Raw genomic sequence first — 17,055 nt, forward strand, 5'->3', positions numbered from 1 at the left:
TGAGGTGTGAACTGGGAGAGGCAAGGTACAGTGTTAGCTTTCGGTTGGAAGGGTTGGTGGCAACAAAGTGTTGCCACTGTAAGGATTGGAAAGAGGATAATAGGACTTCGACCAGTCCATCATGATTTAATCCATGTGTTGGACTGAAAGTAAGACATTTGGATAGTACTGAAACTAGTGTGGGATTGCAGTGTTTGATATGTTGACAACATTGTTTTGGAATGGTTTAGGTTCTGGGTTTAGTGGGATGTTGAGAGTGAGTTTTCAGGGATAAGGCAGATGGAAGAGGTCAGCAAGACACTGTCTGGATGTGTCATTAGGGGTAGGGTAGGTAGGGGTAGTAATTTGATAATTAATGTTTAACTGAAAATTTGGCATGAAAGACATAGTTCAAAACTAACTCTATAGTTACATGTTAAATGGGCACACAAATAACAGTAAAACAATTGCTAAGCTTCCAAATGACTGCTTTCCCAGGTGCTCCTGCCTTTGACAAGTTAGTACAGGGGGCGTACAAAAATATGGAAGCTGAACACACATGCAAATGTTAGCCAAACCTGCACTGCAAGTTGCACTGTTATATTTGACCACAAAGGGGAACTGTGCATTTTCCTCAATGTTGCAAGTGTCACCCAAGTCAGAAATAGAATTCTGTGTAGTTGTATGTTATGTCAGTGCTGAGTGAATTCGAACATGGGTAGATTGTAGGTGCTCATATGGTGGGAGCTTCCATAACCAAGGTAGTCGAAATGTTTGGTGTTTCAGAGGCACCATGTTGAAATTTGTGCCATATACAAGGAATGGGAGAAAACATCATACACGAAGTTGGAATGAAAGGGTGTGTTGAATGATTGCGACAGACAGTCATTGAAGAGGATTGTGATGAAAAATAAGAGGATGACAGTGGTGACTGCAAAAGAGATTGTCACACACTCACTAACCTTGTCAACACCAAAACAAAACAAAGGGAGCTCCATAAGCAGGGAACTGTAGGGCAAGCTGGAATTCCAGAACAACTCAATAGGAAAATCTGGTGCCAAAGCCATGAAACTTGGACAGTGGTGCAACAGAAGAAAGTCATTTGGTCAGGTGAGTCTTGTTCCACACTTTCTACAACACCTGGCCAAGTTTGCTTTCCAGGAGTGAAGCATAGTGGCATTTCAGTGATGATTTGGGTCCAATGGCTACTCTCAAGGTTGCATATTGCCAAATTTTGTGTGACCATTTTGACTGATCTGATCCGTCCTGTGGCACAATGTTCGGGGGGGGGGGGGGGGGGGGGGGGGGGATAATTAGAGGTGCTGTGTTCCAAGGTAACAAGGCCCCCATTTGCACAGCTGCCATCTTCCAGGACTGGTTTTATGAGCACAGGGTTGACTTTTCACATCTCCCCTGGTCACCACAGTCACTGGATCTCAATATTATTGGGCCTTTGTGGTGTACTTTGGAGGGAAGGGTGCATGTTACTGTCCATTGTTACTTGAACTTACCACTGTTTTGCAGGAATAATGGTATGATTCCCTTGAAAACCACACAGGACCACTATTTATCCATTCCAAGATGACTGAAAGTTTTGAATGTCAATGGTTTGCCTATACAATATTAGACATGGTAATCTAAATCTCCCCCCACCCCCCACCCCCACCCCCCAAAGAACCATGGACCATGCCGTTGGTGGGGAGGCTTGCGTGCCTCAGCGATACAGATAGCCGTACCGTAGGTACAACCACAACGGAGGGGTATCTGTTGAGAGGCCAGACAAACGTGTGGTTCCTGAAGAGAGGCAGCAGCCTTTTCAGTAGTTGCAGGGGCAACAGTCTGGATGATTGACTGATCTGGCCTTGTAACACTAACCAAAACGGCCTTGCTGTGCTGGTACTGCGAACGGCTGAAAGCAGGGGGAAACTACAGCCGTAATTTTTCCCGAGGGCATGCAGCTTTACTGTATGGTTAAATGATGATGGTGTCCTCTTGGGTAAAATATTCCGGAGGTAAAATAGTCCCCCATTTGGATCTCCGGGCGGGGACTACTCAGGAGGACGTCGTTATCAGGAGAAAGATAACTGGCGTTCTACGGATCGTAGTGTGGAATGTCAGATCCCTTAATCACGCAGGTAGGTTAGAAAATTTAAAAAGGGAAATGGATAGGTTAAAGTTAGATATAGTAGGAATTAGTGAAGTTCGGTGGCAGGAGGAACAAGACTTTTGGTCAGGCAAATACAGGGTTATAAATACAAAATAAAATAGGGGTAATGCAGGAGTCGGTTTAATAATGAATAACAAAATAGGAGTGCGGGTAAGCTACTACAAACAGCATAACGAACGCATTATTGTGGCCAAGATAGACATGAAGCCCACGCCTACTACAGTAGTACAAGTTTATATGCCAACTAGCTCTGCAGATGACAAAGAAATTGAAGAAATGTATGATGAAATAAAGAAATTATTCAGATACTGAAGGGAGACGAAAATTTAATAGTCATGGGTGACTGGAATTCGGTAGTAGGAAAAGGGAGAGAAGGAAACTAAGTAGGTGAATATGGATTGGGGCTAAAAAATGAGAGAGGAAGCCGTCTGGTAGAATTTTGCACAGAGCACAACTTCATCATAGCTAACACTTGGTTCAAGAATCATAAAAGAAGGGTGTATACATGGAAGAAGCCTGGAGATACTGACAGGTTTCAGATAGATTATATAACGGTAAGACAGAGATTTAGGAACCAGGTTTAAAATTGTAAGACATTTCCAGGGGCAGATGAGGACTCTGACCACAATCTATTGGTTATGAACTGTAGATTATAACTGAAGAAACTGCAAAAAGGTGGGAATTAAAGGAGATGGGACCTGGATAAACTGAAAGAACCATAGGTTGTACAGAGTTTCAGGGAGAGCATAAGGGAACAATTGGCAGGGATGGGGGAAAGAAATACAGTAGAAGAAGAATGGGTAGCTTTGAGAGATAAAGTAGTGAAGGCAGCAGAGGATCAAGTAGGTAAAAAGATGAAGGCTAGTAGAAATCCTTGGGTAACAGAAGAAATATTGAATTTAATTGACGAAAGGAGAAAATATAAAAATGCAGTAAATGAAGCAGACAAAAAGGAATACAAACATCTCAAAAATGAGATCGACAGGAAGTGCAAAATGGCTTAGCAGGGATGGCTAGAGGACAAATGTAAGGATGTAGAGGCTTATCTCACTAGGGGTAAAATAGATACTACCTAAAGGAAAATTAAAGAGACTTTCGGAGAAAGTAGAACCGCTTGTATGAATATAAAGAGATTTGATGGAAACCCAGTTCTAAGCAAAGAAGGGAAAGGAGAAAGGTGGAAGGAGTATATAGAGGGTCTATACAAGGGCGACGTACTTGAGGACAATATTATGGAAATGGAAGAAGATGTAGATGAAGATGAAATGGGAGATATGATACTGCGTGAAGAGCTTGACAGAGCACTGAAAGACCTAAGTCGAAACAAGGCCCCGGGAGTAGACAACATTCCATTAGAACTACTGACGGCTTTTGGAGAGCCAGTCCTGACAAAACTCTACCATCTGGTGAGCAAGATGTATGAGGCAGGTGAAATACCCTCAGATTTCAGGAAAAATATAGTAATTCCAATCCCAAAGAAAGCAGGTGTTTACAGGTGTGAAAATTACTGAACTATCAGTTTAATAAGTCACAGCTGCAAAATACTAACATGAATTCTTTACAGGCGAACGGAAAAAGCCGACCTCAGGGAAGATCAGTTTGGATTCCGTAGAAATATTGGAACACGTGAGGCAATACTGACCCTACAACTTATCTTAGAAGCTAGATTAATGAAAGGCAAACCTACGTTTCTAGCATTTGTAGACTTAGAGAAAGCTTTTGACAATGTTGACTGGAATACTCTCTCTCAAATTCTGGGGAGGGGTAAAATACAGGGAGCGAAAGGCTATTTTGCAATTTGTACAGAAAGCAGATGGCAGTTATGAGAGTCAAGGGGAATGAAAGGGAAGCAGTGGTTGGGAAGGGAGTGAGACAGGGTTGTAGCCTATCCCTGATGTTATTCAATCTGTATATTGAGCAAGCAGTGAAGGAAACAAAAGAAAAATTCGGAGTAGGTATTAAAATCCATGGAGAAGAAGTAAAAACTTTCAGGTTCGCCAATGACATTGTAGTTCTGTCAGAGACAGCAAAGGACTTGGAAGAGCAGTTGAACGGAATGGATGGTGTCTTGAAAGGAGGATATAAGATGAACATCAACAAAAGCAAAAAGAGGATAATGGAATGTAGTCGAATTAAGTTGGGTGATGCTGAGGGAATTAGATTAGGAAATGATACACTTAAAGTAGTAAAGGAGTTTTGCTGTTTGGGGAGCAAAATAACTGACGATGGTTGAAGTAGAGAGGATATAAAATGTAGACTGGCAATGGCAAGGAAAGCGTTTCTGAAGAAGAAAAATTTGTTAACATCGAGTATAGATTTAAATGTCAGGAAGTCGTTTCTGAAAGTATTTGTATGGAGTGTAGCCATGTATGGAAGTGAAACGTGGACGATAAATAGTTTAGACAAGAAGAGAATAGAAGCTTTCGAAATGTGGTGCTACAGAAGAATGCTGAAGATTAGATGGGTAGATCATATAACTAATGAGGAGATATTAAATAGGGTTGGGTAGAAGAGAAGTTTGTGGCACAACTTGACTAGAAGAGGGGATCGGTTGGTAGGACATGTTCTGAGGCATCAAGGGATCACCAATTTAGTATTGGAGGGAAGCGTGGAGGGTAAAAATCGTAGAGGGAGACCAAGAGATGAATACACTAAACAGATTCAGAAGGCTGTAGGTTGCCGTAGGTACTGGGAGAGGAAGAAGCTTGCACAGGATAGAGTAGCATGGAGAGCTGCATCAAACCAGTCTCAGGACTGAAGACAACAACAACAACAATCTACATCTACATAGATACTCCAAAAGCCACCACATGGTGCATGGCAGAGGATACCCTGTACCACTAGTCATTTCCTTTCCTGTTCCACTTGCAAATATAGCAAAGGATAAACGAATGTATGTATGGTTCTGTGTGAGCCATATTGTCTTGTATCTTTGTGGTCCTTATGCGAAATGCATGTTAGTGGCAGCAGATTCATTTGGCAGTCAGCTTCAAATCCTGGTTCTCTAAATTTTCTCAATAGTGTTTCCCTCAGTGAATTCCCATTTGAGTTCCCAAAACATCTCTATAGCACTTAAACCTACTAGTAACAAATTTAGCAGCCCGTCTCTGAATTTCTTCAATGTTTTCCTTCAATCCATCCTGATGTGGGTCCCAAACACTCGAGCAGTACTCAGGAATAGGTCACACCAGCATCCTTTGCAGGCGAACCACTCTTTCCTATCTGCTGTGTTTTTGGAGTTTCCATATCTGTGTCCATCCCCTGTATAAGACTGTGATGGCACTGGAATAGAATTTGCTGGTACGTCTTGCACCTGGGTGTTCCACAAGGCTATGACCCATGTGGGCTAGATGTTGGTAATAGGTGCAGTGTAGAAACGGACTAGTATTTTGCTCCCCATCCAATCTGCTAAATATCCTACTTTAGGAGATTTGGGCAGGATGTTCCTCATTTTCCTGTGTGCTGATAAATAGTTGTTTGAGTGTTTGGTGATATTCGGTAATGGGTGGAGTGCTCATTTGCAGCTGGTTCATGGTGTTGGTGCAGATGTGATGTGGGAGGTCCCATTTTGCGGCCAAGGTTTGGAAAGTAATCCCTGTCTGTGAAGGATTTAGACTTCACTGTGGATGAAGCTTGTGTAGTATGCATTTCTACTGCTAGGCGTGTATAGCGCAACTCATTGCCAGTTCAGTGCCACCTGTGTTGTCGACCTGACTTTTTCTGTTCATCTGGGGTGATTGTTTTTACTAGCACTGTTTTGTTCTTGTTTCGTTTTTTACTACGGCAAGTTTAAGTGAACAATTTGCAGCTGCGAAATTTTGTTTTCTACTTGGTAAAAATGCTGCTGAAACTGTTTTAATGTTGAAAATAGCTTACCAAGATGATGCTAAGAGAAAAACTCAAGTATGTGGGTGGTTTGCTTGATTTAAAAATGGCAACATGTCGATTGATGACAGACCTCGTTCTGGACATCCACAACTGCCCGAATTTACGAAAATACTGAAAAAAATTGAGAGCTTGTGCTCACAGACTGTTGATAGACAACTGATCAACTGTAATTTTAACAGAAGCATCTTCCACTCCGACAACGCACCTGTGCACACACAGCCATCTCTGTTAGACAGTTTTTGGCAAAAAATGGCATGGTTCCACTGGCCTAAATACCTTACTCCTATGACCTGGCTCCATGTGACTTTTTCTTATTTCCATGCATGAAAGGACATCGGCTTGACAACATTGAAGAAGTCAAGAAAAAAATGCGGAAAGAGCTGTCAGCCATTTCTAAAGATGACTACAAAAAGTGTTTCGAACAGAAGCACCGACGGGACAGTGGTTTAGCTGTAATCGAGAGTATTTTGAAATGGATAAGGTTGTTTTGAAAAATTTGAAAATATATAGCTTTTAAAAATAATTCCAGTTTTTTTGGGTATCCCCTCGTAAGATCTTCAGCACAAGTGTATATCAAATGAATAGGTAAGTGGGAAATAGAGATGGCGTATTGGCGACAGTAGACAAGAAACTCAAATCCACCAAGGTCGGAACTGAAGCTGCTTGTGAGATTTTTTGGGCAAGACTCGGTATGGTGGGTGGGCATAAAATGATAATTGGATCCATCTGTCATGCATCAGGCTCTTCTCTTGCTGTAACCAAAAACTTTAGAGAAAACCTCAGTTCACTTGTACATAACTTTCTCACCATTTGTAATCATCATTGGAGACTTTGTCGTCCAACAATTAATTAGGAAAATTAGTTTTGTTAGTGGCGGGCATGATAAGACATTCCGTGAAACTAGATCTGACCTCTTTGAGAAGATCCACATCGAAACTGGTATTACTGACCGTGATGTGGTTGTGGCAACTATGATTACCGAAGTACAAAGGACAACTAAAAAAAGCAGAAAGATATATATGTTCAGTAAATTAGTTAAAAAATCAGTAGTGTTGTATCTCAGTGAGAAACTTGAAACTTTAAGCACAGGGCTGGGACGTGTAGTGGATTTATGGCTCAGATTTAAAAGTATAGTTGACGGTGCACTGGGTAGCTATTACCCAGGAGAACCATTCATAATGAGAGAGACCGTGGGACACACTCACTGTAAAGAAACTTCTAAAGAAACAGACTGTTGCACAATAGATGTAAAACAAAGTTTAGGGCTATAGATAGAAAAATGTGCTTGACTGTGAAAAGAGCAACACATGATAACCTTCAGCTACTAGCATTGCAGATTATTATCAAATGACATTACACAAAATCTAAAGAAATTGTGGGCTATGTAAAAACTGTTAGTGGCACCAAAGTTTGTATCCAGTCCCTAGTGAATGAGACGGGAACTGAAATTGAGAATAGAAAAGCAAAAGCTGACATGCTTAATTCCATTTTCAAATGTTCCTTTACAAAGGAAAACACAGGAGAATTGCCCCAATTTAAGCTTCATACCACTGAAAAGCAGAATGAAATACGAGGGTTGGAACTTTAATAGTGGCAACTATTTATTTACAGCTCGTGCAAAATAGATACGTGTTTCAAAGTTTTACTGACCTTCAGAGTAATCACCAGCATTGTGTATAACCTGTTGCCAGCAATGTGGAAGTCGTAGGATACTCTTAGCAGTGCCGGCTGTGTTGACAGTTTGACCGGCACCATCTATTGCCTGACGAATTTGTAGCAGTTCTGAAGCGAATGCCGTGAAGTGTTCCCTTCAGTTTAGAAATCAAGTTGAACAGTTTAGAAATCGAGTTGAACTACGAGGGCTTAAGTCAGGGGAGTGCAGTAGGTGGTATAGCACTTAGCAGCCCCATCAGTCAAACAAATCTGTAACAGTTTGCACAGTACGTGCTTGAACATTGTCCTGCAAAATGACAGTCAGGTCATGCAGAAAGTGTCATCACTTCTGTTTCTGTGCTGTTCATTTTTGGAACACAACCTACGACCAGCTTAGAGACAGAAGTGATGACACTTTCTGCATGACCTGACCGTCAGTTTGCAGGACAATGCTCAAACACGTACAGCGCAAACTGTTACTGATTTGTTTGACTGATGGGGCTGCTAAGTGCTATACCACCTACTGCACTCCCCTGACTTAAGCCCTCGTAAGTGCAACTTGATTTCTAAATTGTTCAACTGGATTTCTAAACTGAAGGAAACACTTCATGACATTCGCTTCAGAACTGCGACAACTTCGTCAGGCAGTAGACAGCGGCGTTTGAACTGGCAGTGCTAAGAGTATCCTATGATTTCCACATCGCTGGCAACAGGTTATACATAGTGCTGGTGACTACTTTGAAGGTCAGTAAAATTTTGAAACGTGTATCTATTTTGCACGAGCTGTAAATAAATAGTTATCACTATTAAAGTTCCAGCCCTCATAAGTATTAGTGTCAGTGGTGTTGAGAAACAACTGAAATCATTAAAACTGAACAAAGCCCCAGGACATATGATTGTATACTGAATTTGTGGCTGAGTTAGCCCCTCTTCTAACTATTATCTGTTGTAGATCCCTTGAACAACAAACTGTGCCCAGTTCTTGGAATTAAGCACAGGTCACACCCATCTAAGGGAAGGGTAGTACAAGTGATCCACAAAACTACTGTCCACTATCCTTGACACTGATTTGTCGTAGAATCTTAGAACATATTCTGAGCTTAAAAATGATGAGGTATCTTGGACAGAATGACCTCCTCCCAGCTGACCAGCAGAGATTCCAAAAATATCGGTCATGTGAAACCTGTCTCACACTTTTCTCATATGATGTACTGAAATCTTTGAATCAAGGCCATCATGAAGATGCAGTATTTTTTGATTTCTGAAAAGCATATGTCTCAGTACCATACTTATGCTTATTGGCAAAAGTACAGTCATACAGGATATTGAGTGAAATTTGTGACTGGATTGAGAAGTTTTTGATAGGGACGACGCAGTAGCTTATCTTGGATGGAGAGTCACCATCAGATGTATAAGTAACTTGAGGTGTGACACAGGGAAGTGTATTGGGACCCTTGCTGTTCATGTTATATATTAACCCCCCCCCCCCCACCCACCCACCCACCCCCCGTTATCTATAAGGAAGTACTATCTGAAAGAAGCAGCATAAATATCCAGACAGATCTTGATAAGATTGCCAATTGGTGCAAAGATTAGCAACGTGCTTGAAATGTTCAAAAATATAAAATTGTGTTCTTCACAAAACGAGAAAGACCTAGTATTCTATGACTATAATATCAGTGAATCACTGTTGGAATCAGCCAACTCATACAAACTTTAACATTTTATAGGGATATGAAATGCAATGATCACAGTTCAGTCACGGGTAAAATGTGTGATAGACGGTGATTTATAACCACTCTAGGGACTGGTTCTAGAATATTGCTCAAGTCTGTGGGACCTGAACCGGACTGAACTAACAAGGGATGGGATACTGGACGTATACAGATAAGGGTAGCATGAGTGGTCACACATTTGGTTAATCCGTGGGAGGGTGTCACAGAGATATCTAAAAAACTGAACTATCAGATTCTTGAAGATAGACTTAAACTATACCATGAAAGTCTATTATCAATGTTGGTGATTACTCTTAAGAATATACTGCTGTCTACTCCAAGACAACTTTCTATTGGTAATGGACATGGACATGAAAAAGAAATATATCCACCCTACGGAACCATTCTACAGCCCACAATATAAATGCCTTTTGCATTATCAGTTCCTCAAATTGCTTTCCAGAGATCTCTTTACAGCTGTATTTATTCTGTAGCTGTATGTTCTCACAATGTATCATTTGGTCGATAAAATTTTGGGAATTAAATGGAAACTAAACATTATCTGCTAATATTGTGGCTATAATCCATTCAGCTATCTTTAGAGTGAGTCCTAATGATTGATGGTACATTACTACTATCCATTTTATAAACTGGTAGAGCAAGCCAGTTACACATGTGTACATTAATAATCATATTGGAAGACATAATGCACAGGTGGCAAATATACACTCCTGGAAATTGAAATAAGAACACCGTGAATTCATTGTCCCAGGAAGGGGAAACTTTATTGACACATTCCTGGGGTCAGATACATCACATGATCACACTGACAGAACCACAGGCACATAGACACAGGCAACAGAGCATGCACAATGTCGGCACTAGTACAGTGTATATCCACCTTTCGCAGCAATGCCAATGCAGGCTGCTATTCTCCCATGGAGACGATCGTAGAGATGCTGGATGTAGTCCTGTGGAACGGCTTGCCATGCCATTTCCACCTGGCGCCTCAGTTGGACCAGCGGTCGTGCTGGACGTGCAGACCGCGTGAGACGACGCTTCATCCAGTCCCAAACATGCTCAATGGGGGACAGATCCGGAGATCTTGCTGGCCAGGGTAGTTGACTTACACCTTCTAGAGCACGTTGGGTGGCACGGGATACATACGGACGTGCATTGTCCTGTTGGAACAGCAACTTCCCTTGCCGGTCTAGGAATGGTAGAACGATGGGTTCGATGACGGTTTGGATGTACCGTGCACTATTCGGTGTCCCCTCGACGATCACCAGTGGTGTACGGCCAGTGTAGGAGATCGCTCCCCACACCATGATGCCGGGTGTTGGCCCTGTGTGCCTCGGTCGTATGCAGTCCTGATTGTGGCGCTCACCTGCACGGCGCCAAACACGCATACGACCATCATTGGCACCAAGGCAGAAGCGACTCTCATCGCTGAAGACGACACGTCTCCATTCGTCCCTCCATTCACGCCTGTCGCGACACCACTGGAGGCGGGCTGCACGATGTTGGGGCGTGAGTGGAAGACGGCCTAACGGTGTGCGGGACCGTAGCCCAGCTTCATGGAGACGGTTGCGAATGGTCCTCGCCGATACCCCAGGAGCAACAGTGTCCCTAATTTGCTGGGAAGTGGCGGTGCGGTCCCCTACGGCACTGCGTAGGATCCTACGGTCTTGGCGTGCATCCGTGCGTCGCTGCGGTCCGGTCCCAGGTCGACGGGCACGTGCACCTTCCGCCGACCACTGGCAACAACATCGTTGTACTGTGGAGACCTCACGCCCCATGTGTTGAGCAATTCGGCGGTACGTCCACCCAGCTTCCCGCATACCCACTATACGCCCTCGCTCAAAGTCCGTCAACTGCACATACGGTTCACGTCCACGCTGTCGCGGCATGCTACCAGTGTTAAAGACTGCGATGGAGTTCCGTATGCCACGGCAAACTGGCTGACACTGACGGCGGCGGTGCACAAATGCTGCGCAGCTAGCGCCATTCGACGGCCAACACCGCGGTTCCTGGTGTGTCCGCTGTGCCGTGCATGTGATCATTGCTTGTACAGCCCTCTCGCAGTGTCCGGAGCAAGTATGGTGGGTCTGACACACCGGTGTCAATGTGTTCTTTTTTCCATTTCCAGGAGTGTATATGCTACCATGGACACCTCTGTGAAGGATGTTTTGTGACAAATTGTGATTAACGAGGGAATAGTACCATTGTCTGACTGACTGCTAACTATTTACAATGGTAGATTCCACATTTTGTCAAGATTAAAATCATCATCATGGGTAATAACAGCACTCTTCACACACTTTTCAGTAGTGTCTCTGAGAACTGAAAGTCGGGATATAGATGTTAAAACCTGGACATTCTCCAGCCTAAATACAGTACTCGACCACAGCACATTTATCAGGTAGCGGGCTGTTCATTTTAACTGAGGACATTGAAATATCTCAAAAAATATGCATTGGATGAAAAAGTTGTAATTCCAATTTGCTTATATCAGAGGGGGACGTCCAATGATACTATATTTGACCCCTCATTCCCACTACATGCATGGGTGGTGGGATGGGGAGGGAGGAGGACTTCGCAATATTTAAGGGGAAACCCCAATTTTTTATTGCAGATTATGATTCTGCAGCAAAATCTACATACATTTTTTGTGAGGCATTTTCTTCATTTCACCAAAGGTAGCACTGTAATCGAAGTAATAGAAATGGGTACACAATTGTAATTTATGACATGCTACTCAATGACCCTTGAATATTCAGTGGCACATGGGACCCCACCTCCATTTTTCAGTGGTAGAACAGTCCAGGATTTCATAACTTCTAATTGTAAACCCCATTCACAACACTGTATTCCTCAAACATATCAAACAGGGGACTACTTGATGTGCCACTGTGGCGATGGCTCGAGACAAATGCTACTCTACCTTCCCAACTAAATTAAAGTAAGTGTTCAAATGTTTAGTGATCCGCTTTTCAAATGTCCATAAACAGGACAGAAGTATATCTGAGAGAATGTCAGAACAGGCGTTTCTGATGCAGTCGACCACGTCTTCACGGCCTGTTCGCACTTGCTGGTATACCTTATCTTATAAATATATCCACAGAAACAAATCCAGTGACATCAAATCCGGCAACCTCTGCCAACCCACATATCAGTGTAAACATGGTCTAATACTTCCCATGATTCAGTTGCGTAATGTGCTGGGCCACTGTCATGATGAAACCAAATACATTGTCGAACGTCCAGAGTAACATCCTGCAGTAGTACTGGCAGTTCCTGTTCCAAAAACTTTCATTATTTGTGTCCATTCAGCGTGCTGTCGGTATAATACGGACCAATGAGTGCGTTCCCCCATGATACCCACACCTACATTAACTGACCAAGGATGTTGGTGGCCAATTTGCCCTAACTGTTGGAGATTTCTACACCCCAGTAATGCATGTTGTGCCAGTTAACACTGGTACGGTTAGTGAATGTAGACTCATCGGAAAATAGTACCTCGGCAAAGAACATGGGGTTGTTTGCATTTGTTGACATGCCCATTCACTAAACACTACCTGGTTACGGAAATCAGCACCATGAAGTTCTTGATGCAGTGACACATGATGTGGATGATACTTCCGATGATGCAGTATTGTGTGAATACTACCTAAGGACGCACTGGAATCGTGGTGTAATTGCTGCGCCCTTATTTGTGGGTTGTGGTGCACTGCCCCTAGTACAGCTATTTCATTACCTTCTCCTGTTACACGTTTGCTTCATTTTATTTGCTGGACTGTATGCTGCCATCAGATATAAAGTTTTTCACAACCTTGTGAAAGGCTGAACGAGAGCGAGCTTTCTGTGGAAAATACTCGGCATACAGTCTTAACGTTTCTCCTACATTCTCCGTAAATCAGGATCATTTCAATTTTTTGTTCTGTTGTTGCAACATTCATTGTCCACATGCACGACATGTTCTCCAAATGATAGGTAGGTGTGCAGACAATAAACACTGTGCATGTATTTTAATATTTAGAGCCGCTATCTGTTCTACTCTGCACAATATGTGAGCTCCGGTCACAGGGTACTGTCCATAATGATATGTCGTAGATCTATGCACGCCATGGTGGTGCATTGAGTAGTCCCCTGTTCGATATATCAGAGAAATACAATGTTTCAAATGGTGTTTCCAATTAGAAGTTATAAAGTATTAGCCTGTCCTACCCTTGCAAGATTGAGGTGGGGTCCCACATCCCATTGGATATTCAAGGGCCACTGAGTAGTATGTCATAAATTATGATTGTGTACCCATTTCTATTTCTCCGATTAGTGTGCCATCTGTGGTGAAATGAAGAAAAAGCTACCAACAAAATGTATGTAGATTTTGCTGTAGAATCATAATCTGCAATATGAAATGGGGATTCCCATCGGAAATATCAAAGCTGCACCCCCACCCCCACCTGCCACCAGCACATAGGATGGGGTATCATTGGATGTCTCCTTCTGAAACAAATAAATTGGAGTTATTACTTTTTTTGATCCGATGCATAGTTTTTGAGGTATTTAAGTGTCTTCAGTTAAAATGAACCCCCTGAATAACGTGATGTTCCATGCTACATTCTTAAACTGTACATAAAGTACATCTGATATATGGGAAACAATGCTGACCAAGAATATTATATATATGACTGCATTCCTTAGAATTAAGTCATCCATCACAGAACCACTGAGCCTTGCTGTGATGTATGACAAGTGAGATGATGATTTTATCCTTCACAAAATCTGGAATTCAGCAGTGGCTGTTATGGCAGTTAGTAATTAGACAACAGTACTGTTGCTCCCCTGTTGACTAGAATTCTGACAGAACATCCTGTGCAAACATGGTAACAGTGGCATAAATTGCTACAGCCCCGTGGTATTTCTTCCAGCTCAATTATCCCTGTATGCATGTGGAACTGGCTCATTCTGCAGGCTTATGAGGGGGTGAGAGTGCTTTCCTGTCAGTTTTTAGGGCTAGCTGGGAAGATGGCTGAATAGTTTATGGTCAAAATATTAGTGATAACAGAAGTATAGTATTTATTTGCTTTTTCCCACCTCTATTTTGTGGATTTACTTTGTATTTTTAATGCATGTCCTTTTTATTTTGCTATGAGCTACTTGGGTGTTCTAATAACAGTGAATATTGTTGCCTAAAGGTCTTCATTGAAATCTTGCAGTTCAATAACCTAACTTTTTATTTCACAGTGATGAGTAAAGATTGTCGGAGGTACCTAAAATCAAATGTGTGAAGGTTGTTTGAAGATAAGCTATCACTAGTTTGCTAAGTTAGTCATCTGTTTTTCTGTGCTGTCTCTTTACTTTTGCACTTTATAGTATATTAATTGTATCGATATTGTATTATAGTAATTGTATCCACATTATATTATCTATATTATGGTTGGAATAAGTTGATCCCTGGCTGTTGCAGTTCACTTGGTGTGACAGCTTTGTAGGCCTACCTCAGTCAATAACATAATGTGATTTTCCTAAAAAGAAAGATGATGAGACTTACCAAACAAAAGCGCTGGCAGGTCGATAGACACGCAAACAAACACAAACATACACACAAAATTCTAGCTTTCGCAACCAATGGTTGCCTCGTCAGGAAAGAGGGAAGGAGAGGGAAAGACAAAAGGATTTGGGCTTTAAGGGAGAGGGTAAGGAGTCATTCCAATCCCGGGAGCGGAAAGACTTACCTTAGGGGGAAAGGACAGGTATACACTCGCACACACACACATATCCATCCGCGTGTGTGTGCGAGTGTATACCTGTCCTTTCCCCCTAAGGTAAGTCTTTCCGCTCCCGGGATTGGAATGACTCCTTACCCTCTCCCTTAAAGCCCAAATCCTTTTGTCTTTCCCTCTCCTTCCCTCTTTCCTGACGAGGCAACCGTTGGTAGCGAAAGCTAGAATTTTGTGTGTATGTTTGTGTTTGTTTGTGTGTCTATCGACCTGCCAGCGCTTTTGTTTGGTAAGTCTCATCATCTTTCTTTTTAGGAATATTTTTCCCACGTGGATTGTTTCCCTCTATTATATACATAATGTGATTTTGTAAACATCTCTGCGGCAGTGCCTCGGTGTTGTCACAACTCTGTAGGTGGCTACTGTTTTCACATGCAGTTGTTAGCACTTTGCAGTTGAAAGCTGACAACCATGCTGTGAGCTAGTAGGGATTCTCTTATGCCATCTCAACTATAAGTGTGATTTTTCTGAGACCGCATTTTGTCTGCACTGTTGATGTGTACTGAACTTGTGAGGGTCTCAAGGCTGCATACATTATACTTATCTTTTGTTCAGTACATACATGTGTACAGTTCATAGGATTGTTTTTGAAAATCTGTATCTCTTAATTGGTACATATATTTCAAATTTATTCATTATCTTTACAGACAGGATAAAGTTCCCAAGTAGCTATCCAACAAGCTGTTTGCTTGGATGTGTGAATGTTGTGGATTGCCTTCCGCAAGAGGAATACAGAGAGAGATACCCTGATGGAGAGAGTGAGTCACCATTTGTTTTCATCTGTGAGGACCCACAAGAATTGCCAATTAGATTTCCTATTCAGGGAAAACATAAAATATGTAAGAACTCAGATTTTCTTTTGAATAATATCAGTCAAATTCAACAATGAAGATATAAACCCATTCGGTTATTTATTGTTTTGCAGATAAGTTGGACCCAAAAATTCACCAAGCAGCACAGAAATCATTGCAGAGGCTGAAAAAGATCCAATCCGAACGTGCTTCATGTGACTAGATGTTGAGGAGAAACATTCTGAATGCATAATTAGTGATTATTTATTTGTGATATAAGTAGATGTTGTTTCTGAAGGAACAAGAAGTGAAATTTGTGGAAGATTTCTGTTTTACTAAGGTGTACATATTGCGAATAAAGCTTGTTCAGATGACAGATGTGTAAAAGCATATAAATTTGTACCAAAGAAAACCATATAAATAAAGCCACATAAATGTCAAGGAGAAAATTACTTTTTAGTTGCATAATGTATTTGATAATATTAATTATTATAAAATCAATGGCAAATAAACATGAACATCAGATCCCATTTTAAGAAATTGCTACATCAAGAAATGTGCTGCCACAATAATGAGATCAGTCTCTACTCTTATGTTGCCAGTGTATGCTACTGTCATACAAGAGTGAAAGTTAACAAAACTGACAAACTGCATGTACATATTATTTACTGGAAATTAAGGGAAAAAAGGTTCTAGGAACATGTATTTGCAAATGCATCATTGCCAGTAGATGGGCTGGTGAATGACAGTTCCTCCGATCATGTACCATGTGTTCCTTGTGTGTTGCAGCCTATGTAAGTGATGCAGGATACTGTAAACAGCAAAATGGTCCAGTATTCATGTCGGGAACAAGAAAAGATGGTGTTTTTTTATGGCCATGCAGATGGAACCGGATGAGAGGCAGCAGGGCTGTACTGGAACAAGTACCCTCGCAGACACCAACCACGTCACACAACATTTCAAGTCTGTTTTTGGCATTTGTATGATCATGGCTCCTTTTAGACATACAAATGTGCAAGGAGGCAGCAGACTGTGTGCACATCAGATTTGGAGGACTGGTTTCTACAGGATATTGAGAC

At 41.9% G+C, this 17,055-nt stretch overlaps 1 protein-coding gene across 1 annotated transcript in view; it reads left to right on the plus strand.

Annotated features, from left to right (window-relative positions):
- Positions 1-16,417, plus strand: part of LOC126191062 (activating signal cointegrator 1) — a 136,647-nt gene extending 120,230 nt beyond the window's left edge. The window contains exons 11-12 of the mRNA XM_049931779.1: positions 15,833-16,024; positions 16,111-16,417. Of these exons, the coding sequence (XP_049787736.1) occupies positions 15,833-16,024; positions 16,111-16,199 (281 nt within the window). The 3' untranslated portion in view covers positions 16,200-16,417. The remainder of the gene's footprint in view (positions 1-15,832; positions 16,025-16,110) is intronic.
- Positions 16,418-17,055: the final 638 nt, after the last annotated feature.

Source organism: Schistocerca cancellata, chromosome 6, assembly GCF_023864275.1.
Source record: "Schistocerca cancellata isolate TAMUIC-IGC-003103 chromosome 6, iqSchCanc2.1, whole genome shotgun sequence".
NCBI classification, from domain to species: Eukaryota; Metazoa; Arthropoda; class Insecta; order Orthoptera; family Acrididae; genus Schistocerca; species Schistocerca cancellata.